General features: G+C 47.3%; 1 protein-coding gene across 1 annotated transcript in view; it reads right to left on the bottom strand.

Moving 5' to 3' along the window:
• Positions 1 to 287: 287 nt before the first annotated feature.
• NSG2 (neuronal vesicle trafficking associated 2) overlaps positions 288 to 24,615 on the bottom strand; it is a gene marked incomplete at its 3' end in the record, with an annotated part of 55,869 nt that continues 31,541 nt past the window's right edge. Inside the window, exons 3-4 of the mRNA XM_079703296.1 lie at positions 3,911 to 4,021; positions 288 to 479 (exon numbers count right to left, since the gene is read on the bottom strand). Coding sequence (XP_079559422.1) covers positions 288 to 479; positions 3,911 to 4,021 — 303 coding nt within the window. The remainder of the gene's footprint in view (positions 480 to 3,910; positions 4,022 to 24,615) is intronic.

Here is a 24,615-nt window from a genome sequence, read left to right as displayed (position 1 = left end):
AATAATAAGCAGTGGCTTTGAAAATATCTTACATGGGAACAGTCAACACGAAACATGCCTTTGTACATGAGCCTGACTCGGGGACGAATCAACCATACCAAAGGACGAAAAGAAATATTGATTCAGACAACTCCAGTGCAGGAGATTTTCGGTGAGATCCCAACCCCCACCCCCGGCCCCACCCCCGCCCCCATATCCCGGGAGTACAGTGTTGTCTTGTAACTGGAGCTTGGCTTAGCCCACGGGGGTCCCCCTCTCCGCCCCCGATTCTGGCTGGGGGTGGGCCTCTAATGGCCCTGGGCCTTGGGCGGCTTGGGCTCGTGGATGACGGCGGCTGCCGACAGCCACGGCCCGATGGCCCGGGCAGTGCTCTGCTTGGCCACGCTGTAGTGGCTGATGACCGTGTAGAAGCGGCTTCTGGAACTGGGGTCCTGGGATGAGTAGTAAGCATCCAGGGAGGCCGGGATACAGCGCTTGTGCTGGGGAAGAGAGAGACAGAGTCAGGGGTAGCTCAGTGGACTGCCTCCAACCCGCCCTGCAACACGGCCACCCCACCTGGGGGCCACAGGCACGCCAGGCTCTCAGCCAGAGGGCAGGGGATGGTACCTGGCCTGTGCCTGGCCCTCATCAGGCTTTCCCCCGCGTCATCACCATCATCAAAGCTGCCACCTACTTGAAGCCAGAAGAAACTAACCTGATGCTAGGTTGTAGGTTCCCAGAGGTGGTAGGAGAAATGGGTGAAGGTGGTCAAAAGGTACAAATTTCCAGTTATAAAATAAATAAGTCCTGGGGATGTAATGCATAGCATGGTGACTGTAGTTAATAATACTGAAAGTTGCATTTTTGAAAGTTGCTAATAGAGTAGATCTTAAAAGTTCTCATCACAAGAAAAAAATTTGCAACTATGCAGGGTGATGGATGTTAATTAGACATATAGTGGTGATTATTCTGCAATATATACAAATATTGAATCATTATGTTGTACACCTGAAACTAATATAATGTTATATGCCAATTACACCTCAATAAAAAGTAAAGAAAAGAAAGAAAGAAAGAAAGAAAGAAAGAAAGGAAGAAAGAAAGAAAGGAAGAAAGAAAAGGGGAGAGAGAGGGAGGGAAGAAGCTGATGATGATACTAATTCAAGGTCAACATCTTCTGCTTACTGACTGTGGGGTTACAGTAGACACTGTTGGTAGCTCTTTACCTGGCTGATTCACCCATCCCCTAACTCCTTCTCTGGGCCATTGCCTGCAGCCAATTGCTGTCCATTTCGTTCCCTTGATTGGATAGTTGTAACTCTTTTCTCTTATACCAAAAGCCTTGGTTCCTGACAACATTAATATAATTATATATTTGCATTATCCTACAGTATGTATCAAATGGTCACAAAATAACAGCAATATTATGAGTAATAGTTAGACTACTGAAGGAACTATAGGGTTTCTCTCCAGCTCTCTGTGTCCTTAGAATATATTCCACTGAGGGTATACAGTCAATATACTGCATTCTACAGTCATTTGGAATATTTATTTTCTTGGCAAGTTTATGTTCCCAACTGGATATACAGCTAGATTTTAGCTTGTTTTTAATTTCAGCGATTATTTTTTATTTATTTATTTTTACAAATACATCAAACATTGATACGCATCAAGGACGAATGTAGAGCAAGATACATCCAGAGAAGCCTTGCTCCCCACCCCGATTCTTTCTGTCCCCTCCCTGCCCACCTGAGTCACCATTTTTCTTAGTTTTTTAAATTTATCCATCCAGAATTTCTTTCTGAAAACAGAAGTAAACATCCCTGACCTCCCCTTTTCTCACTCAAACGTAGCACCTTTTTTTCTTCACTATTTTCCTGGAGGGTATCCTGTGTCCATGTCTGGAGCCCCCCCCACGCATTGTCACAGTTGTTTGAGATTCCATTGTGCAGATACATCATAGTTTATTCCATTGTCTCCTATTGACAGCTGTTGCCAATCTTTCAGAACCTCAGCTTCTAACAAAAATGTCATCTTAGGAAGTCATGTAGCAGAACCAAAGGACATGTGGGGTTTTGGGGGTTTTTTTGTGGTTTTTTTTTTTTTTTTTGGCGGTACGCAGGCCTCTCACTGTTGTGGCCTCTCCCATTGCGGAGCGCAAGCTCAGCGGCCGTGGCTCACGGGCCCAGCCACTCTGCGGCATGTGAGATCTTCCCGGACCAGGGCACGAACCCGTGTCCCCTGCATTGGCAGGTGGACTCTCAACCACTACGCCACCAGGGAAGCCCAGGACGTGTTTTTAAGACAGAACAGTCCCCATTTGATTCCCTCACTTTGAAACATAACATCTGTGATGTCTTAGAAAACTCATAATGAAACGCTCTTAATCTCCGTTTCCTCAGATGTAAAATGGAGGCAATAAAGCCTAGTTTTCAGAATGGGTGGAGAGCTCAACTGAGATACAGTTTATGAAAATGTCTAGGAAGGGGGTGACATATAATGGGTACCCAGTAAATGGTAATTTATAAATATTCGTTTCAGCTCTGAAATGTTACTACCACTCACATCTGTCAAGAGCCCATTCTCTAGCAGGCCCTTTGCTGACCGATGTTGCTTAAATTTTCTCCAAAATCCTGTGGGCAGACATTATTGACGTCCATTGCAGGCGAGAAACCTGAGGCTCAGAGGGACGAGGGGAGGCCCGGGGCTCATGCAGCCAGTTCAGTTTTACAAGGGAAGGAGCACAATCAGAGTGAAGGTGACGGGGAAAGGGCCCAGCTGCAGGATGGGGGAGGCCACCGCAGAAGCTCTGCTCCCTGTCTTCACGTCTCTGCAGGACTAAGAAACCATCCATCAAACCAGAAAGACTCACACCTGGGCAGAGCGCTCTGGAGACGGAACAGTCTATTTGGAGCAGGAGTGAGCGCTCCCAGATGCGGATGGGCAGTCCGGAGCGACGGCCAGCTGGGAGGAGGCCCTCTACTGCCTACCTGAGACCAAGTCCTTCATGCAAGCCTGAAGACTCCTTGCCAGACATATAGGACTTTTCTTTCTTGTAATTTTTTTATTTCATATCAAAATTTATTGTGAAGATACAACTTTTTAGAAAATAATTTTAGATTGCCACCATCAGTTTTGTTTTGGTGTTACTTATGCATTTCTTTATACTAACTTTTTTACGTATTTCAACGCCTTTATTGAGTGCATAAAGTTTTCTTTTTTATTGAGGTATAGTTGATTTACCATATTTTATAAGTTTCAGGTGTATAGTTTCATGAGTCACAATTTCTACATTTATAGTTAGTATAAAATATTGGCTATATTCCCTGTGCTGTACAATATATCATTACAACTTGCTTATTTTACACATAGTAGTTTGTACTTTTAAATCCCCTACCCCTATCTTGCCCCTCCCTATTTCCCTCTCTGCACTGGTAACCACTAGTGTGTTCTCTATATATGTGAGTCTATTCCATTTATGTTATATTTACTAGTTTGATGTATTTTTTAGATTCCACATACAAGTGATATCATACAGCATTTGTCTTTCTCTGTCTGACTTATTTCATGTAGCATAACACCCTCCAAGTCCATCCATGTTGCTGCAAATGGCAAACTTTCATTCTTTTTGTGGCTGAATACTATTCCATTGTATATATGTACCACATCTTCCTTATCCATTCATCATGGATGGACACTTAGGTTGCTTCCATGTCTTGGCTATTGTAAATAATGCTGCTATGGACATTGGGGTGCATGTATCTTTTCAAATTAGTGTTTCCATTTTCTTCGGACACATATTACATTTTAAACAGTCTGTAGGGAGGTTGCCATACCCAGAATTTAAATGTCAATGAAAAGAAGACATTGATAAACCCTTTAATTGAAGCTGACAGTCACCTGGGCCACTCCCCTGCCAGAAGCCCCTTACCTTATAGACAAATCCTTCTGGGCAGCTGTGGTCATAGGTGAAGGCTTTGTAAACCACCAGGAACACGATGCAGGCAAGGAAAGCTAGGGCCAGGCTGACGAGGATGGTGACCTGGAGAAAACAAAACAGAATCCTCCAGCCTCAGCTTGCCTGCCTTCAGTCCGCATGGTGCAGCCTTCGAAACCCAGAGCCGATAGGCAGCCTGGTATGTTAGAAAGAGTAGGGGGTGGCCAGGGGCCCAAAGAACCAGCTCTGTTTCAGCTCTGTCACCAACTTGGAGCGTGAGCCTGAGCAAACCATCTGCAGTCTTTAGGCCTCGGTGTCCCCTTCTTCCAGAAACTCTCGGAAGCTCCGTCTTGGCCCAATGTGTGATTTCCACCCCCTCCCCATTTACTTTTCCTGTTAATTCTGTGGTGGCAGAGGGACGATCATGAAGCCCTCACGTACGGGGCTCCTGCCTTCCATCACCTCCCTCCCTGCCACTGCTGAATTCCAGTCTCAGGTATCAATGCTTATTCCACCTCCACTTGGACGTCCAGGACTCACCTGAAGTGCGTTCTCAAACCAAACTCTTGCTTCCCTCCCATCCCAAACCTGCTCCATGCCCCACATTTTTACCCATCTCAGGAAATGTCAACCCCACCTTTGCAGTCACTCAGGCCAAAAAGTTTGAAGTCAACTCTGACCCTCTCCTTTTCTCACATTCTACATCCTAGTTACCAGGAGAAGCTGTCATTTCTGCCTTCCAACACATCCATAATCCAATCACTTCTGACCCCCTAAATCATCTCTTTTGTGGCCAAAGCCATCATCACCTCTCACCTGCAGTACTGAAACTGCCTTCTAACTAGGGGCCTCCTCGACCCCTACATGTATTCACACACAGCAACCTGAGAAGTCCATTCAAACTTGAAGTCAAGGCATGTCCCTTCTCTGCTCAGAAGCATCTAATGGTCTCCAAATTGCTCATAGTGAAAGCCCAGCTCCTAACCATTATCAACAAGTAAGCTTTAAAAAATATATAACACCAAACAAACTGAAGTCACCACCAGGATTTACCAGAAAGGACTAAGTAGCTAATTTCAGAGGCACCTCCAGGTTTGCACTGGTCCCATCCCACCGCCTGTGTACAAAGTGGTACAACTGATGAATGGATAAACGAATTGTGGTCTATCTGTACAACAGAATATTATTTAGCAATAAAAAGGAATGAAGTTCTCGTACAAATGTGGATGGACCTCGAAAACATGCTAAATGCAAGGCCACATATTGTATGATTCCATTTGTACAAAAGATCCAGAATAGGTAAATCCATAGAGACAGAGTGCAGACTGGTGGTTGCCAGGGGCTGAGATGTGGGGAATAGGGAATGACTGCTAATGGGGATAGAGTTTCCTTTTGGGGTAATGAAACTAGATCAAGGTGATAGTTGCACAACAACTGTGGATGTACTCAGTGCCACTGGATTTTTCACTCTACGTTCTCAACTTTATGGTATGTGAATTTTACCTCAACTTTCTAAAAAATGCCCAGAGCTCCAGCTGACTTTGTCAAATGGACCTTAAACTCCTGCTAGCATCCCCTCATCAAAGCTGCCCCCAAGACTGGGACAGACACACTCACAGTCGCCTCCATGGTCGCAGACCTTGAACATGCAAAGGAAAAGTCGAGAGCTGCAGCCCGCCCTGCCACCACCTGATGCAGGATCTGGGGGAACCCTCAGAGAGCTCCCCCTCCAAAGGACCCCATACAGCCTCAATCTCCGACTGAGCAGAGAGCCAGGCCTCTTAACTGACTCGGAAGCAGGACAAGACTCCAGCGTGGGCGTCCCCAGGCAGGGCTGGACGCTTCTCCTGGTTCCCAGCAGGCTGGTGATGGCGCTGGGAGCTGAAGCAGGGCCCGGCAGGCTGGCTGTGAGACAGGTTCCCTTTATGGTGGTTTTTTTTTTTTGGTGTGTGTGGGGGGGACCTCTTTCATTCCTAACAGCCCTGAGTTAACAGCCTCCACCTAGGAGGGGCAGGATCTGATTCACCATAGCACTCCTATGGCTTGACGGGGTGAGCACAGCAAATGTTTCTGAAAACAGAAAAGAGAGGGAGGAGAGGAGAGAGAGAGGGAGGATCCTAAAGGATTCAGTGCTGATGCCTAGATGGCCACCACCCCATTGGATTCTGATTTATCTGCTCAGGGATGGTGGGTCCAGGACACTCTCCAGGTGATTTTAATGTACAACAAGACATGAGAACGACTACTCCAGTATGACTATGTATGAGGGTTCTTGAGCTTAGAATCACCTGGGCAGGGTTTTAAGCGTTCCTGATGCTCTGTCTCTGTCTCAGACCAATTACATCAGAATCCCAAGGCAGTTGCTGTGTGCAGGCAAGTATCCAGAAGAGTGCGGGACACAGACCCCAGGCAGGTGGCCTATACGACCATCAGAGTCAAGGTCTGAAGCTGACTGGGAGGCCAGGGGTGCAGCCCACCTCAGGGCATTCTTCCGAGCAAGGCTAACTTCCGCCACGTGTTCCATAGCCCCAGAACGAGGGTGACAGGAGGCCGTTTTAGGTGAAGATAAGTCTGCCTCCCCACCCTGAATCTTGGTAACTTCTGCAACAACTAGAGGTCAGTCATTTCTTAAGAGCCTGTGGAGGTCAGAGAGTTCAGGGTTGTGAATCAGGTACAAGCCCTCCCTCAAGGCTTCACAGCCCACAGGGCGGGGGAGAGGTGGACAGGAGGACACAGGCACTTGTAACACAAGGGTGGCACCATGAGTGAGGACATCAGCACAGAGGGCTGCTGGACCTAACCAGCCTGCGGGTGGGGAGATCAGGGAAGGCCTCCTGTGGGAGGTGACTCTGGAAGTGACTTCAGGGAAGAATGCCAGGATAGGGGAGGAAGAAGGTTCTGAGCGGGGAAGTCACACATGCCACAGTGTAGAAGCTGGGGCTGTTCTGGAAACATCATATGGTTTGTCATGGCGGGTCTGGAGGATGCAAGTGAGGGAGAGACAGGCCTTGGGCAACGGGTAGGTAGGAAGAGAATAGATAAGGAAGGACCAAGCTAAAACTTGGGCTTTATCTCCAGGGTGGCAGAGAGCCCCTGAAGGTTTTAAGCAGGGGAATGACAGAATTAGAATTACATTTTGGAAAGATGGTATGGTGGGGGAAGGGAGGAGGGAGGTGGACATGGAAGCGGGCTTGCAGGGGCAACACTGGAGGCAGGGAGGCTGATGCACCAGGATATATGCCCTAAATAGGCCAGACCTGGGGCTGTACGGGTAGAAGGGGTCAGTGGCTTGAGAAGGCCTAGGAGGTGAGCAGAGTGGTGTGAAAAGGAAAGAAGAAGGGGCTGACTCCCGGGAGGAAGGAGGATGTTGAGCTGGGTCTGGGTTCCTGTTCTTAATGACCCAGTCAGTGTTGGCTATTGGCTGGGGTGGGATGGGGAGACCAAGTTTCTGACTGGTTCCAGGGTGAGATTTTTCCTGAAGGCGGGCATCCTGAAGCTGGCCTCTCCCTTTCCGATGGATTAGATTCTTGGAAGTCAGAGGTCCTAGTGCTTGGTCCCTGCAGCAAAGCTCCCGATGTGACAGGGGAGCCTCAGAGGACCTGGGAGAGCAGTCCCCACTTCCCCCATAGAGCACCTCTGAATGTGAAAGCCAGCAGCACATCAATATTGATTGACTCCGTTTATATAACCTTGTTGCTTGGAAACATTCTAAAGCCCTTGGCTTTACCTCCTGAATGTAACAGCCTGGGATTAGAAATAAACAAGTTCTAGATGCTGATCTGAGTGTTTCCTTAGGGATCTGGTCCTCCCTGCTCCCCGTTTCCCTGCTCATCCCTTCATTCACTCAGCACATGTTTATTAAAGGGCCCACTGTGAGCCAGATGCCACCATACAGGGAGAGGGTCAGACGCCGAACTAGCAAATCACCAAATAAATAACTTCAAAACAAGACCACAGCAGGATCTGGAACAGCGAATAGGAGGGGAGCCTCGGATATGGTGGGCAGGGGTGGGAGAAGGAGCCCCACACAAGAAGACCCTGGGCCAGAGCCATCTAGACTGAGGCACAGCCCCAAACTCCTAAAAAGAAGAGGAGCTTAGGGTCTCAGTGGACCTGGAAGAAGCAGTCTGACTGAGATGGGAGGAGGGGCAAGGGGGAAAGAGTGCTGAGGTGAGGCTCTATAGGCCTTTGGAGACCAAGATTACCCTAGTCCTGCCCAGGAGAGGAGCTTTCTCCAGCTTCCATCCAGTGCTTTCCGGGTAACGTCCTGCTCAGCCTGGCCTCCCTCTGCCACCCTCCAGCCACCCCCCACCCCCAGGCTGCTGAGGGCTCCTGCTGTCATGCTTATCCGTGTCTTGCCCAGCCCTGGAACACACCATCCCCACTACCGTGTCCTTCCTCATCAACCTCCTGGTCCAGCCCTGGGGCCCCTTCCCTGAACACCTGATCCTGCCCTGCTCTGTACCTGGGGCCTGCTTGGGCTGCCCTGATGGGACCCACCATGCCGTCCTTACCTCCTTATACCTCTGAGCCCTCCCTCTGCTGGGGGTGCACCGGGCAGCCAGCAATCTCATCCTCTCCTCTGTACCCAGCACCATGGCTCCCACAGTGGGGGGCACCCGTAAACATTTCCTGAACTGAAATGCTGAGTTGACTTAAGACCTGGAGGATGAACACACCCTTATACACATGAACACACACACATGCACACCCCTTCTCCCCACATACACACACGCAGACACTCAACCTGGTCCAAACCACATCACGTGGGATGGGGTGGGGCACTGAAACATCTGTACTTCTCCAGCCCCTAGTCTCAACCCCTTCCACCACCCGCCCATACACATGCTCAAAATAAAGTACCTTAACCTTGAAAAAACTCAGGATTTGGGTTAGTATCAGCTAAGACCTGGCCAAGATCTCTCCTCTAGCTTTTGAGCATAGGTCAGGGAGAGAATAGAGGAAGAACTTAAAACAGCATGTGCAGCCAGGGCCTCTGGTGAAGGTGCACTGAAATGGCAGTCATCGTGACCGCCCTGTGATCCACACCTCCATATAGTGATAATAGCAGCAGTAGTGGTAGTCACAATAACAAAATATGCTAAGAGTTATTGGGAGCTTACTGTATACTAATAACACCACCATCATATGAAGAAAGTAGAATTCTTAACCCCATTTTGCTGATGGAGAAACTGAGGCTCTGAGAGGTTAGGTGACTTGCTTCAGGTCCCACATTTAGTAAAAGATAAGTATGAACAATGCTTTGAGGTACCTCAAGGGCACCTTGAACTCACCATGCCAGAACCAGCCTGCTGTCTTCCCCTCAGCTGTGGTGGGAAGCAGCTCTGCCCACTCGCCTCTGGACCTCGCCCTCCTGCAGCCAACACTGTCATCCATCCCACTTCTCTCCCCAGCCCTACCCGTCAGCCACCATTTCCCGGAGCTCCTGCCTCTGGTGTGGTTTGTTCATTTCTCTCCACCATCTTCATCATAACTTCCCTGAGTAGGACCACCATCACCTCACCCCTGCATGCAGCGGCCTCCCTGATGCTCTCCTGGCCTCCAGCCTCCTGGTTTCTAAGACCACCCTAGACTTTCTAACAAGCCAACTTGAGCATGCTGCTTCCCTGGTGAATGAGCCATCACACCTACAGGGTCAAGTCTGAACTCGTTACAGAGCAGACAAGGCCCTTCCTGATGGAAACTTGATTTGCCTCTTCGGCCCCAACCCATCCCCCCACTGTCTGATTGCACCCTCATTTACCCCACCTCGAAGCTCCGGCACCTGCTGGTCTCTCTGCCAGGAATGCCAGCTTCCCCTCCCAAGTCCATCAAGCTCCTGCTCATCCTAGACCCAGGTCAAGTTTCTTCTCTTCCTCAAGGTCTTCAGGTGGTATTTAGCCACTGCCCTGTCTGCTTACCGCTCCTGAGACACTTTTCCCAGAGGACTCTAATTAACCACCACCTGTATGCCTCCCCTCCTGAGAGGCAGTGTGGAATAATACAGCACACTTCCATTTACTAAGCACTGATTTTGTGCCAGCCAATCTTCTCAGCACTGGATGTGGATTTCTTCTTTTTTTTTTTAACATCGTTATTGGAGTATAATTGCTTTACAATGGTGTGTTAGTTCCTGCTTTATAACAAAGTGAATCAGCTATACATATACATATATCCCCATATCTCTTCCCTCTTGCGTCTCCTTCCCACCCTCCCACCCTATCCCACCCCTCTAGGTGGTCACAGAACACCAAGCTGATCTCCCTGTGCTATGCGGCTGCTTCCCACTAGCTATCTATTTTACGTTTGGTAGTGTATATATGTCCATGCCACTCTCTCACTTCGTCCCAGCTTACCCTTTCCCCTCCCTGTAGGTCTGCGTCTTTATTCCTGTCCTGCCCCTAGGTTCTTCATGACAATTTTTTTTTTTTAGATTCCATATATATGTGTTAGCACACAGTATTTGTTTTCTCTTTCTGACTTACTTCACTCTGTATGACAGACTCTAGGTCCATCCACCTCACTACAAATAACTCAATTTCATTTCTTTTTATGAGTAATATTCCATTGTATATATGTGCCACATCTTCTTTAACCGTTCACGTGGATTTATTCTTACAACAGCCCTATAAGATGGTACATTTACACTTTTTAGACTAAGGCACAGAGAGGTTACATAATTTTCTCAAGGTCACACAGCTAATTAAGTAATATAGTCAGGAGTCTAACTCTCTAAAGTATGGCCTGGGATCGTAGCCTATGCTATACTTCTCGTAAAGCATTTATTCACTAAATATTAAGCGCTTATACGTGCCAGAGAGAATTCTACACACTGGGCGTACAGTGCTGAGGAGGACAGTGAGGTCCCTGCTCCCGTAAAGTTTACCTTTAACTGTTTCAACAAGTGTCCACTTCTGCAAAGGGGAGTAATAGTAGTGTCTACCCTCAGAGTTCTGAGGATTAAATCAGATAACGGATGGGAAGCCCTATAGTGCATTGAATGGTGGTCTCTCAAAAGATATGTCCACGTCTTAATCACCAGAACCTGTAAATATGATCTCATTTGGAAAAGAGGTCTGTGTAGATGTAATTAAGCTAAGGCTCTTGAGATGAAATCATCCCTGGATTGTGCAGGTGGGTCCTAAATCCAAGGACAAGTCCCGTTATGTGAGACACACAGAGGGAGACAAACATACAGAGAGAAGAGAAGGGCATGTGAATAGGGAGGCAGGGATTGGAGTGATGCAGCCACAAGCCAAGGGACACCTGAAGCTACCAGAAGCTAGAAGAGGCAAGGATAGATCCTTCTCTAGCCTTCAGAGGGAGCATGGCCCTGCCAACACCTTGATTTTGAACTTCTGATCTCCAGAACTGTGAAAGGATGAATTTCTGTTGCATTAATCCAGTGTGTGGTCATTGGCTGTGGCAGCCCCAGGGTGCTTTCCCACAGTGTCTGGCATATGTGCTATATAGATGTGCACTCCTCCGTCTCTCTGTATCATCTGCCATGCTTCTAAGCAGGTACTTCAAAGGCTCCAACCACTCAGGAAGACTGCCATTTCTCAACATGTATTTCTCTTGTATACCTTTTCAGCACTTTTTTCCTTGGAGTACTCCTGGTCATGCTTCAAAGCCTAACTCACAACATCTCACCTCCTCTGGGAAGACTTCCCTTGCCAATTTGTGTTCTCACCACACTTTTTTTCCCTTCACCACTTAGCACTCAGCCCCCTGTATCACGACTATCCATTCTATTGTATGTTTGCTTCTGTGGTCCCAGCTCATGACCTGGCACAGAGCAGAATGTACATCCCACATTCCCTACCCCCACACCTCTTTCTTCATTTTTGGCACAAAACACTACCAAGAGTGAATTTTAGGGCCCCTTTTAACTGTTCCACACCTGACAGGGTAACTGGATAAAATCATTGCATTGGGTCATCTGAAGTAGTCTGTATGATGCTGGGAAATGATTCGTTTTGCCCCTGAAACAATCTCCTTGTCTGCCTGCTATGCCCTAAAAGACGGGAAGCTTTTCTCTGATGGCTGGGTGAATTAGGCCTTCATTCTAGTCAACGTCCGTGCAGTTCTCTGCAGTAGCTGTGGCCCCATCCCTACAAGGTTCCCATTCTGCTTCTGCCTCTGATGAGCTGTGTGACCTTCAGCAAGATGCTTCACCTCTCTGAGCTCCCGTTTCCTCTTCCGTTAAATGGAAACAAAAATCCCACCGCACAAGATTGGTGTGATGATTAAATGAGATGATGTGTGTAAATTATCCAGTGTTTTCCTGGTTCCTGGGCTTAACCAATAATAGCAATCACTTACTGAGTGTAATAGTGCACTGGTACTGTGTCAAGAGCCTTTCATGTAATATCTCTTTTAATCCTCATGATAGCCCTATAAGCCTAAGTATTACCCCCATTTTACAGTCCCCCCGTGCACACTAAGGCACAGAGTAACTTGTCTGAGCTCACGTGGTTACTGAAGTAACAGAGCCTGACTGGAACTCTGGAATATCTGATTCTGAAGCCCTCAATCTTAAACACTATCTTAACAGACTTTCTGATAAATATTCCTCAGTCCTGCTGCTGCATTTGCTTGCAATAGTGCAATGAAGCAAGGCGATGTGTACTGTAAACTTATTCTAGGAGGATGTGTCACCACAGACATGAAACCCCAGGAGTTAGGAAGAGAGAGGAGAAAAACAAAAACCCTCCCACTGTCCACCAAGCCAGGGTGCTGATCTAGGACCTTCATTATGCCAGGAAACATGAACTTCATTAACATTCATGTGCTGCAGCAACTCGGCACCATGATACCAAATAAATGGTCCTTCTTTATGAAGAATGCAAACCCTGGAAATCTCAAAGCAATAGAACCACTCATAACAGGGAAATTAAACTTTGAGGGGAGATAAAAACAGAGCTGCCCAACAGACATTCATTTTTTGTATGTGACAGCTGGAACCTCCAGAGACAGAATTAGACCACCCGGCACCCTGCTCCTGGCTCTGCCCCAAAGATCCTGACAATAGGGCTTAAGAGGAAAGTGTGACGGCATCACGGAATCCATAAATTCTGCCCAAAGGACACCCTGGTTTCCCTGGCCCTCTCCCTGGCACCAAGTAATGAATAGAGTCGAGACTTTGGAGCCGGATTGTCAGTCTGAAAGCCCAGCTGTGTCACTTATTACTGTGTTCCTGGGCAAGCTGATTGCCCTTTGGAATCCTCTGCTTACTTCTCTCCACCGGCTGTTGTGAGGCAGAATGTGCTAGTGTCTGAAGCCCTCAAGCATAGGCCTGGCCCAAAGTAATGACCTTCGTTAGCATCCAGGGGGAGCACACACATGGTACACCATTTTGTGTCCTCACAATTCTATGGGGAAGCACTATCAATGTGCCCATTTTACAGATGGTCTATCAGAGGCAAATGGAAAGACTTTAGCTATATGAGGTGAGAACTGAGTATTTGAACTCAGGTCTGTCTAACTCAGAAGTCCAGCTGCCTAACCATATGCTATATTGCCAGTAAATCTATAACTATGTTAGAGTTTATTTTTATTAAAAATGTATTGTACCATTATAAGAACAATATTGGAAATCCAAGAGGAGAAACACACATTACAATTCTGCCACCATCTCCAGTCCATTTTTACACGCTTGTTAGCTGCTCCTATCCACGTGCCTCCCTGCATAAATCTTGATTCCTTCTGCTCCTTCCCATTTCACCCATTTGTGGCCTATCTAACTTTCTCTGATCACATAGAACGTCGTCACAAGCCTAGTCCAAGCCACCCCAGAAGAAGAGAGGCCTCAACTTCACCATCTGCAAAGTGGCCCCAAATCATTACACTGATCTACACAAAACTGTCATGAGGTACAACCAAGATGAATAATGCAAACAGCAAATTGCCATGTAAAGGCAAAAATGATAAGGTAATGCTTCTTGTTTCCACCACTGTTATCGTTACAATTGTACAACATTAGAGCTGAGTTTGGTTCAGTTACTTCCTCAGCACGAGGACCTTCAGCTGTTACACTGTGTTACCATCACCTGTGACCTGTCCTCCCAGACCAACTAACAGCTGCCCCTCAAGGGCAGGGCAGTGCCATGTGTCTTTGGGCTTCTGAGGGCCTGAGGGTCCTACTATTTAAAGGATTTGCTGGTGATTCATGCTGATGGGGGAGAAAAGCACCTCTGCCATGGGCCATCTCCTCCCTAGTCTCTGTTGCTTCTCACTCCCGATCCATCATCCCTACCGGCCACCAATGGGATCTTCCTATATTAAATTACCCCTCTGAACCTTTCACGGTAGGGCTGAAGATCCCACATGAGCCTGCTTTGGGGCAGATTTTGTGTCTTGACACAGTGCATCCAGGATCTTACTGAGCATCAGAGCCCTGATGCATCAAATAAAGGCAATCGATCAGATGCAGAGCCCTGACCCTGCACCCAGAGATCTGGGTTCCCTTGGTCAGCCCAGCACTCACAGGTCAGCATTTCCACACAAGTCCAGGAGGTTTGGATGCAAGTGGCCTGGAAACTGTAGTTAGATCAAGATGAGGGCCAAAATGCTTTGGCTTCTGAAGAGAAGAAAGCAAGGAGCTCACGTCCCTGATGGTCAGATACTCAGCATTTTCCATAAAAGATCTCACTCAGTCTTACCCAGTGTCCCATAAAGTGGGTACTGTTCATGTTCCTGTTTCTCAGATGATGAAACTGAGGATTGCAGAGGTTGCATAATTGTCAGGATTTTCCAGACCATCAGTGGTGGAGCAAGTCCCAGAAGCCAGGTCTGTCTGGATCCAAAACATATTTTCTTCCCTCAGCACTGCACTGTCTTCATCCTCTGGCCCCCACTTACCTGTCCAACAGCACCAATTGCTTCGGCCCTAGGAGCCCTCACACACACACAGAGAAATGCACTGAGACACACACAAACACATGCAGACACACATATGAAGTTATACAAACACAGACTCACACGCAGACACACAGAGACACATGGAGACACACACAGACACACACAAACACACAGATACACACAGACATATATAGACACACACAGAGACACATGGGCACAAACACACACAATAACGAAGACACACAGACACAACAAACACACACGGACTCACATAGATAAACATATCACACAGACACACACAGACCTATGCAGACACACACACACATACACACACACAGTACGGTCTTAGTTCCTGAAAGTTCTAGGCTTTCTGCTACTGGCATGCCTTTCCAGCTTTCTGCTACTGGCATGCCTTTCCACTGTCTTCGCCTGGAGGGTGTCACCCACACACACCAGGCAGCCTTCGCAGATCTCTCCCTTAGGAGTGAGGTCTCTCTGGGTTCCCCCTCACTCCATCCTCACCACCGTCATGTGTTGCTCTGTGTTATGATGACTTCTAGACCTGTCAGCACGCCCTACTGCACCGTGAGCTTCTCAAGGTCAGGGAGTGTACCTCACTGACCTCCTGCCCAGCTCTCAGCTGGGGCTCCGCACCAAGAGCACATCTGTGAGCTTCGAAGGCCTCACATCCATTTGCTTCAGCCAGCCCAGAGCCAGGCCCCAGCGCAGGGCAGGTGGTCTCCTGCCCCAGATGGCCGGCTACACGCGTCCTGACCACAGTCGGAGGTGCACCGCTGCCTCACCGCATCCCAGCCGAGGCTTTTCTGGATGCAGCCTGCATCCGCATCTCCATGGAAACACCAACCCTGCAGGCCAAATAGCCTGTTCCATTAAAGCTACTTTCATTTCTCAATCCCCTTTCTTGGCAGAAGAATTGATTAAAAAAAAAAAAAAAATCAGGTCAGCAAAATTGGTTTGGAAAATTAGAAATCATCTTCTCCAAGTTCCAATGTGTAGCACTGCTAGGCATGCCAGTGGGGGGTCCTGAGCCAGATAAGCTACTCCACGTCTTCCTATAATTCCTGCAAGGCTGAGAATGAATGCCTGCCAATAACACAGCAGCACACACAGCAGGATCGCCTCTGGACAGAAGGTGGCCATCTTTGGGGGAGGCAGCGTTCCTGCCTCTCCTCAATTTCTGCCTCAGAAACTACTCAGAATTAGTAGTTTCTGCTACTTTTGTCCATGAGGAGGAAGGAATCTCTACCCAACCTTCCACCTCCTCACGCCTCCCGCCCTACACACATACACCCACACAGACACAGACACACACTCCCTACCTGGGAGGAGTCCTGGAGTGTTTTCACAAAAAAAGAGTTAACACAGCAGACCTGAGACAGCTGCCCTTGGAAAAGTCCACTTGGGAGGCTGAGCCCTGGCTGGCGTCCTGGAACTTGGCTATCAGGAGGGATCCCACAATTCTCAGAACTAGTAAAAGGGGCTCACCCTGCCTAAACCGTGCAAACAACATGGTTTAAGCTGAACACCTGCCTTCCTTCTGGAGTCTGGAACTTGGGTACGTGCTAGGCAGCGGGTGCCAGCCCCCAGCAGAAACCTTGGGCACTGAGTCTCTAATGAGCTCCCTGGTCCACCACTCTCCATGAGTGTGCTCACAACTCGTTGCTGGGGGAAGGGAGCATGTCCCATGTGACTCCACTAGAAGAGGCTTCTGCAAGCTCCTGTCTGCTTTCCTCTGGAGGGTGCCCCCTGCACCTTCTACCTTTGCTGCCTGTGCTTTGTACCCTTCCGCTGTAATAAAGCATAGCCAAGACTACAGCTACGCCCTGAGTCCTGTGAGTCTTTCTAGTGAATCATTGACCTGGGGTTGGCCTCAGAGACCTCCAACACAACTCCCATTGCTGTCCCCTTTTCGGTTTCCCCTGAAGGAGAGACACCGTGAATCTTATGTTTCAGAGCCTGGTAGCAATGGCTATGCTATACTATGGATCCTGTGCCTTCCTTAAAGGCAGAACCAGGTTCTAGCTGTGAACTCTTCCCTTCCTGCCCCCCAGAGCCCAGGCCCCATGAACACCTCTTCTCTGACTCCTTGCCTCATGGGTCAGGATGGCTGTAAAGTTCTCACTCTTCCTACATGGAAGAAGCCTGGGCCATCTCTTTCTCGTCCATTCCTCCCCTCCCCTGCAGCACCTTGACCAAAGTTATCTCTAGGTGAACCTGATATCAGGAATTGAGAACAGACACTCTCTCTCCTACCTCCCACCACAATTTTCCCTCCAGGGATGATGAGTATCCATCAGTATGAGATCTCTTCCTGGGGTGAGGGTGGAAAAAACAGGGTGAGAAGCTAGAGAACCACTTAGGCCTCCCATCCTGAGCCTCATGCCCAGCTGTGCTCATGGGAGAAGCTGCCTCTTGGGTTATTGGGTGCCCACCAGGTGAATAAGGCAGTTCTTCATCTGCCATTTGGGGTCCATCCTTACGTACAGACCTCCTTGGCAGGGAGCCTCAGAAGGAAACAGCAGAAGGATTTTGGCATCAAAAACTCTTCCAACCCCTTGTCAATCTACAGCTGTGGGTATGTAGGCTGACCCCTCAGCTACTTGGCTCTGTCAAGGGCTCCCCATTCTCACCGTCAAGCAGCACCTAGAAGCTGAATCTACCCTCCAAGCCCAAATGTTCTCAGACCAGCTATGCATGTGTCACTGTGGCCTCAGATGGAAAACTTTCCATCCGTCTGTTCTGTTTCAAGAGAGAGAGAAAAATGGGGTGGTGGCCAGAGCCTTGGCTTGGAAGCCAGAAATGCCCGTGTCTGGATTCTAACCCCAACACCTCCTGGTTCTCTTATTACATTTCCTGGGCCTCAGTTTTCTCATCTGGAAATTGGGATCCTAATAACTATGTTGAAGCCCCGATGTAAAGATGAAATGAGATCGCTATGTGAAAACACAGACGGCGACACCTGGCACAGAGCTGGTGGCCGGAGATGTTCGTCCCAAGGATCTGGAAAGAATGAACACGCCTCAGGGTCTAAAACCATGTGCCCTCTGCCTGTCCCATGGTTCCATGCTTTGAGTGATTTCTTTTTTCATGCCAAACAGACGGCATTCACTCAAGGCTAATGAATTCATTCTCCTATTTTGGACACATCAGACTCACGCACATAGCTGTGAATAGGAAATAACCAGAGGGGCCAAAACAACGACCCATGGTGCTTTTGTTGGTTTGTTTGGACTAATCAGAAGAAAACAAACCGTTTCCTTTGGGTTTTATGAACTACTGGGACAAGGCTGCAGACGGCCATCGCTACTAACCAGAGCCAGTCTGGAGCCAGTGCAGACTCTGAGAACATATATGCTCCCCATTGGCAGCTCCACCCCTTCTATCTGTATGACTTCAGACAAGTTCTCTGACATCTCTAAGGCTCAGTTTCTTCATGTATGAAATGGGAGTTACGATGATCCCTAGCTCCCAGAGGCTTTGAAAGGCAGCATGAGGTCATACAGATCACCTGCCTGGCTTTGGTCTGAAGCAGTGTTCAGTTAAGTGCCTTCTAAGTGAACGTATCAGAATGATTTCTGTTGAGATGTTATCTCTTGGGTAGAAAAGCAAATGCTGAAATGGCAGATCAGATCTGGAGGTGAGCATCCGTTCTGTTTACTGCCCATATTCTGTTTCATTCCTCACTTGGGGTCAATTCCTGAAGAAGGAGTTGGCTTTGCTTATGGTTTTGCTTTATTTCTTATTGAAAACTTTTAAAACCAATCCTATAAGGTAGGTCTTATCATTTATCCTGTTTTATAAATGAAGAATGTGTAAGACCCAAAGAAGTTAAGTCACTTGCCTAAGTAAACTCAAATAATGAGTGGAGAAGAAGCTGAACTCAGGTGTGAACCCCAAGGTTACGTGTACATACACTTCCTCTGGAATGGCTGCTACCAGAGCGGCTGTTAGGAATACGAAGGTTCTCTCCATCCCAAATCAAAAAGATTATGTTTGGTCAGACTCTTTGGTAAGCTCCCCATGGAAGCCCCCCAAAAGCCATTAAAGAAGCCCATTCTCTAGGGTCCCAGTGAATCCCGCTGAGGTAATTGCCTTTTAAAAGGAAAGGGAAAATGAAACATCTGTGGCCTCAAACTTTATATGAGCAATAATTCAAGAGTCTCTTTCAGAATCCAGAAAGGGCGGCTCCCCATGGAAGGAGGAGCGGTACAGAAGTGTGATCCTGGCCAGAGCCAGGAGTTCATTTATATTAGTGGAAACCTTAAAAGAGAAAAGGCACAATTTAAATTGGAACATTCCAAAGCAATAACTCATTTTCCAATTGAATTTGCTATTGGCATAATCATTAGAAAGAAGAAACAGGGGACCTGGGGCCCAGGTTATGCAGGAGATAAATCTCTGGACTCCTGAGGTATTTTTCATTTTGCAAGGGCAAACCATTGTTCAACTTGGGCCAGAGGATATTAAGACCTTTGAGAGTAAACCTCTTACAGGTTGGAGAAGCTGAGGCCTTACTTCACAAGGTTGTGTCTTTATCAGCCGATAATCAAAGGCAAAGGCAGGATAGAGATCTTAACCAGTGTACCTAGACCTAAACAGCCTATCAAAGGAAGAAGCCATCCTTTCCTGGTCACCTACTATGTGCAACCGCACAGCAGACAAGCCACATAACTGAGGCAAGAGGGCCAGGTGTGGAGACTGGAGGGAATGGAGGAAACGTGTCCCATCCACATGGGGTAGCTGCTCAGCCCCAGACAATTGTCAAGGATGGGAATGAGGCCCTAATATGGCTGTTCTTCTGCTTTTTCAAGAAAAGACAGAGATTCTTCCCATAAGTGAAATGTCCCAATTTTTAAATTGGGGGCAGCAGATACAACACTATGGTTTCTTTCATTGTTCATTCTAAACCTTTCAGTGACTCTGTAAAGTCAGTCTTTTTAACCCTATTTTATAGGAAATAAGATTCCAAAAAGTGGTTGGTCCAGGGTCAAACAGCCAGTAAAAGCTGAAACCAGGACTTGCTCCCAATTTGTTCTGGGAGGGGGGTAACGAGGTCCAAGGTGATGAGCTAGCGAGTGTGACTGGTCTGGGGCTGAGTGGAGAGCCACCTCAGGTGGCACCCAGAGCACCTGTGACACTTACTGTACACGGCAGGGTGGGGGATTAGAGGGGTCTGGAGCACATGTCTAGGAAACAGCTGCAAAGAGGCCCAGCACTGTCTATCATGGAGGAAGGATTTGGGGGCATGGAGAAGGAGGACCTAGGATTTATTGAGCAACTACTAGAAGCTAGGCCCCAGGCTCTACATGCACTGCTTTACTGAATCCACGCAACAACTATTTGAAGATGGTATTATTCCTGTCTTTCTGAGGGGACTTCTCAGGACCACACAGCCAGCCCGGGTTGAGCCTCTTTGTTCTAACATTTGCTCAAAACACCTGGACCTTCCTCCTGCCCAGATTTTAGGCAAGGAGAAGCCTGGAGCTTCCACTGCAGTGTGGTCAATCACCAGTATTTTGTAAAAACCGGTCTGGGTCAGAAGGCCTCACAAATCTTACCAGGGTTATTTTGCACAAAGTGGAAGTCAGTAAATTAAGATGTTGCACAAGCCTTGCTGTTTCCATGGGGAGGGATCATAGCTACAAATCTGTCCCAACGTGCAGGCAAATGGACTTTGAGCAGATAGGTCATGAAGTTTGTTTACTGCTGCTGTGATTATGATTTTTACTTATTATTAAGAAAATGAAAGGCGTCCAAGGGTCCAGGGTAAAGGCGGTGTGGCTGTCCACTTTCAGCTCTGCAGAGACTGGGATGCAGGCGTCTAAAAGGGAAGCAGTGCCAGGTGGTACAAGAAGGAGCAAGGCTGTAGCTCCAGACTGGCCTGGATCCAGTCTCTGCTTCACCACTTACAGGCTGTGTGACCTTAAGCATGTGATGCCACTTCTCTGAGCCTCAGTCTCCTTAGCTGCAAAAATGGGATTAATCCTAACAGCCACTACCAGGCACATTGGTAGGACTCCCAAGGACGCTGGATGTAAAGCTTCCAGCAACGTTGGATATCATCACTATTGTTATTATTAAAGTACATTCTGTAAGCAGTCGCCTATAAAACCACCTGCTTGATGCCCTGTCACTAAAATAGCATGATGCGTGGCTGGACCTCTTAATTTCATCAAAACGGTCTGTTGAGCCACAGCTTTAATTAACTTTCCCATGGTTTCACTGGGAAACCATGTTTCAGGCCCTTGCCTCTTGTCTCCTATCCCTGGTTCCAAACAATGGAAGTTCATGTCTCTTATAAACCAATTCTGACTCTGCAAAGACGAGCAAATCACCCATAGACCCACAGGGTTGCACACACAGCTAGTCCACGATGCTGCAGAGACCTTTCTACAGAGCATTAAGGTAAGGGCTTGGAACCTAAGGAAACTGCCTTTCCTCAATGAGTTCCCTATACTGGCTGCAATCTGGGTCCCCGGTCTGTGTCCATATTCAACTGTGACCTCCTGCCGTGTCTTCCCAGCAGTCCTGGCAGGATGAGCTGGGCATGGTGACACAGAGCAAAGGATCATTGTGTTTCATAGATATGCGAAGCTGCTCTTTTCAGGGTTGCAGAAAACCACGGGGCTGGGGGTGAGGTTCAGGTCAGCGTTGCTTCCTGCGTACAGAAAATAAAGCAGGACAGAAGAGGCAGAATGTTCTCAGCTAGAGGCTCCATGGTGGGAAATCACAAGCCTGCTGAGAATGCCTATGCGGGACTTGAATTTTGACTGAGCTGTTTCCTCCTTGGTGGCCCCAGCCCTGAGGATTCATCTTGGTAGCCCCTGCATTTGGCCAAAGCTTGACTGCAGTAGGTGCTCAGTAAATCTGTGCTTAGTAAATAAATGCCCCTAACTAGTTTCATTCATCTTATTTTCATTACACCCCTATCTTTTTCCAGAAATGATTTAAGGTGCATGATTTAATAATCATTAACATTCGGTAAGTGCTCCCAGTGTGCCAAGTTCTGCCCTGAGCATCTTGTATGGTTTCCCCATTATGTCTTCACAGCAATCTTTGTGATAGGTATTATTGTTACAGTCCCCATTGCACAGATGAGGAAAGTGAAGTAAATGAAGTAAATGAAAGGAACAAGGATGGACATACATCAGAAGCAGGTGTTATAACAGTGCCTGTACTTGCAACAGGGGGGCAAAAAATTGGTACAAGATTTTCTGGATGCCTAGCCACAGATAGGAACTGGATCCTTTATAACATTCAAGAGTCCAGAAGATAAAAACAAACTGATTGCTCAGAAGATGCACAAAAGGCTCCTATCTAACATGTGTGGCCTTGGTCAAGTCACTTCTTTCTCACCCTCCGGTTCTTTGGTTGCTTTTGGTTTTGTTTTCTGTACAAAGAGAGTGATTACAATAATGTCCCCAACACAGAGCAGTTACGAAGGTCAAAGGAGATGATAAACGCAGCAAGCCCAGTGCCTGGAACCCAGAAGATGCTCTATCAGTTATTCACCCTATCATATTTCTGGCCTTTTCTCCCCCTCCACTTATTGAAGGAGGTATCTTGGAGTGTGGGTGTTTAACTGTAAAATCATCAGCGAGGCTGCCCAGCCAGCTCATTGTTGCCTAAAAAGAGGAAAGGAGGGGCTTCCCTGGTGGCGCAGTGGTTGAGAGTCTGCCTGCCGATGCAGGGGACACGGGTTCGTGCCCCGGTCCGGGAAGATTCCACATGCCACGGAGCAGCTGGGCCCGTGAGCCATGGCCGCTGAGCCTGCGCGTCCGGAGCCTGTGCTCCGCAACGGGAGAGGCCACAAAGTGAGAGGCCCGCGTACCGCAAAAACAAACAAACAAAAAAAAAAAAAAAGAAGAAGAAGAAGAAAGGAGCTATGCAGGGCTTTTCAAGCATGCCTGCTCCCGAATTTCACAAGCAGTGGGCGGCTGAATTGTTCGGTGAGTTCCAGCCAGGGCCCCACTTAAATCCACGTTAAAATGAAACGTGCCTCTAACGTCCCATTATGGGGCCGTGCCCTAGAAGGCTCAGGAAAGTCATGCTTTTCCATCGTCTCCTGCAGCCAAGAAATGCAATTGATTTTCCTGGCTTTATTTTCATATTTTAAAGAACTGTTTCCCCCGGGCTCCTCAGAGAACTAAAATGGAGAAAATCTCATTCATATTTTACCATGTAACCCAAAGACTAATCATGCACCTGACAACAGATACTGTTGGAACACCTGGTCCATAGCAGGTCTAGACCAGGCACATGGGATGCAGGGATGACATATGTGTGGCCTCTGCCCTTAAGAAAGACTTTAGAAGGCAAAGTGAGCAGCACTGTGATGGAGAAAGCACTGGGGAAGGGGCTCTTAAGCCAGCCTGGAAAGAGAGGGAGAAAGGGTGATTGAGGCAGAGAGAACAGTCTGTGCAAAGATACGGAGGTGTGGGTGGTACATGAAAGATGACGCTTAAAAGGTAAACAGAGGCAAGCTCAAGAAGGAGCATGGGTGTCAGACTAAAGAGTTTATTGTGAGCACTCCAGAGCTAACAGATGTTTGACATCTGGTATTCACTGACATGGCTCCATTGTTTTAAAATGGAAATTGGATGGGTGGAAATTGAATTGGATGGGATGAAATTGGGAGGTAGGAGAATCAGTCGAGAGCCCTAAAAATAGTCCAGACCTAAACGAGTATTCCATGAATGTCTTCTTCACAGCCCAGTACTGAGCTAGGTACTTTGGGAAATACCAAAAAAAAATGGGTGCCAACTGTGTTTTGATGCTTTACATTTACATACTCATTTAACTATCACAAAACAGGATTAGTATCTCCATCTTACAGATTAAAAAGTCTAAAGTTCAAGGAGGTAAAGAGAAGTGAGTCACACTGGGAAAGTCCATGAGTAAGGCAGGTCTGACGGGCTCCACCCACTGCTGACCGATGTGGCCCTACCCTGCAGACCAGCATCAGAAATGGAGCGGGCTCAAATACAGAAAGGAAAGACAAATTGTTGCATCTCTGTGTGCAGCCTGGGGTGAGATGTTTTACTCTAGATCCAAGAATGACTAATGTGTGCCTAAAGGGTGATCTGTAAATACAGAGCCCCGAGTTCTATTAATATTCAATGATGAATGATGTTTCTTTCAAATCAAATTCACATAAATGGAGGTTTCAGCAGTATGCCAGCTCCTGGGAACATTTGACTGTGGGCCATGTCAGGTACTTCCATGAATCACCTGTACCACCTACCTCAAGGCTGGGGACACAGTGGCTACTCTATAAATACTTGTTGACTGAATGGGGCCACTTTGAGAAAAATCACTGAAGGGAGTTACAATTAGGAGAATGACAGTGGGTGCATCTCATAATGTCATCTTTTAAAGCTTTAGAGAGGTAGCTGGGTACAAATGGAATTTTTTTATTAATTCTTCACATATTTACTGAAAACTACCCACACCCTCCCAATAACACTAAGCCAGAGGATTTTATGAGTTAATTCTGTTTTATAAAAGACTCAAAGAAACATTATTTCTCTACTCTTTCCAATTTTCTAGAACATGGAGAAAGGAAAAGGCATGTATATTCTCTTTACAAACACAGCATAACACTAACAACCTTAACTGACAAAGACAGCACAGAAAAGAAAACTCAACACAACCTCACAATATTATTAAAGCAAAAATTTTAAATAATATATTAGCAAACAGAATTCAGTGGTACACCATAACCAAATGAGGCTATGTAAGAATGCATTAATATTTAAAAGTCTATTAGTATAATTTACTATAATACTAGGTCAATGAAGACAAACCATGTGATC

The sequence above is a fragment of the Hyperoodon ampullatus genome, assembly GCF_949752795.1.
Source record: "Hyperoodon ampullatus genome assembly, chromosome: 4".
In the NCBI taxonomy this organism is placed as follows: Eukaryota; Metazoa; Chordata; class Mammalia; order Artiodactyla; family Ziphiidae; genus Hyperoodon; species Hyperoodon ampullatus.
The sequence above is the reverse complement of the archived record's forward strand: the minus strand, read 5'-3'. Positions and strand labels throughout refer to the sequence as shown.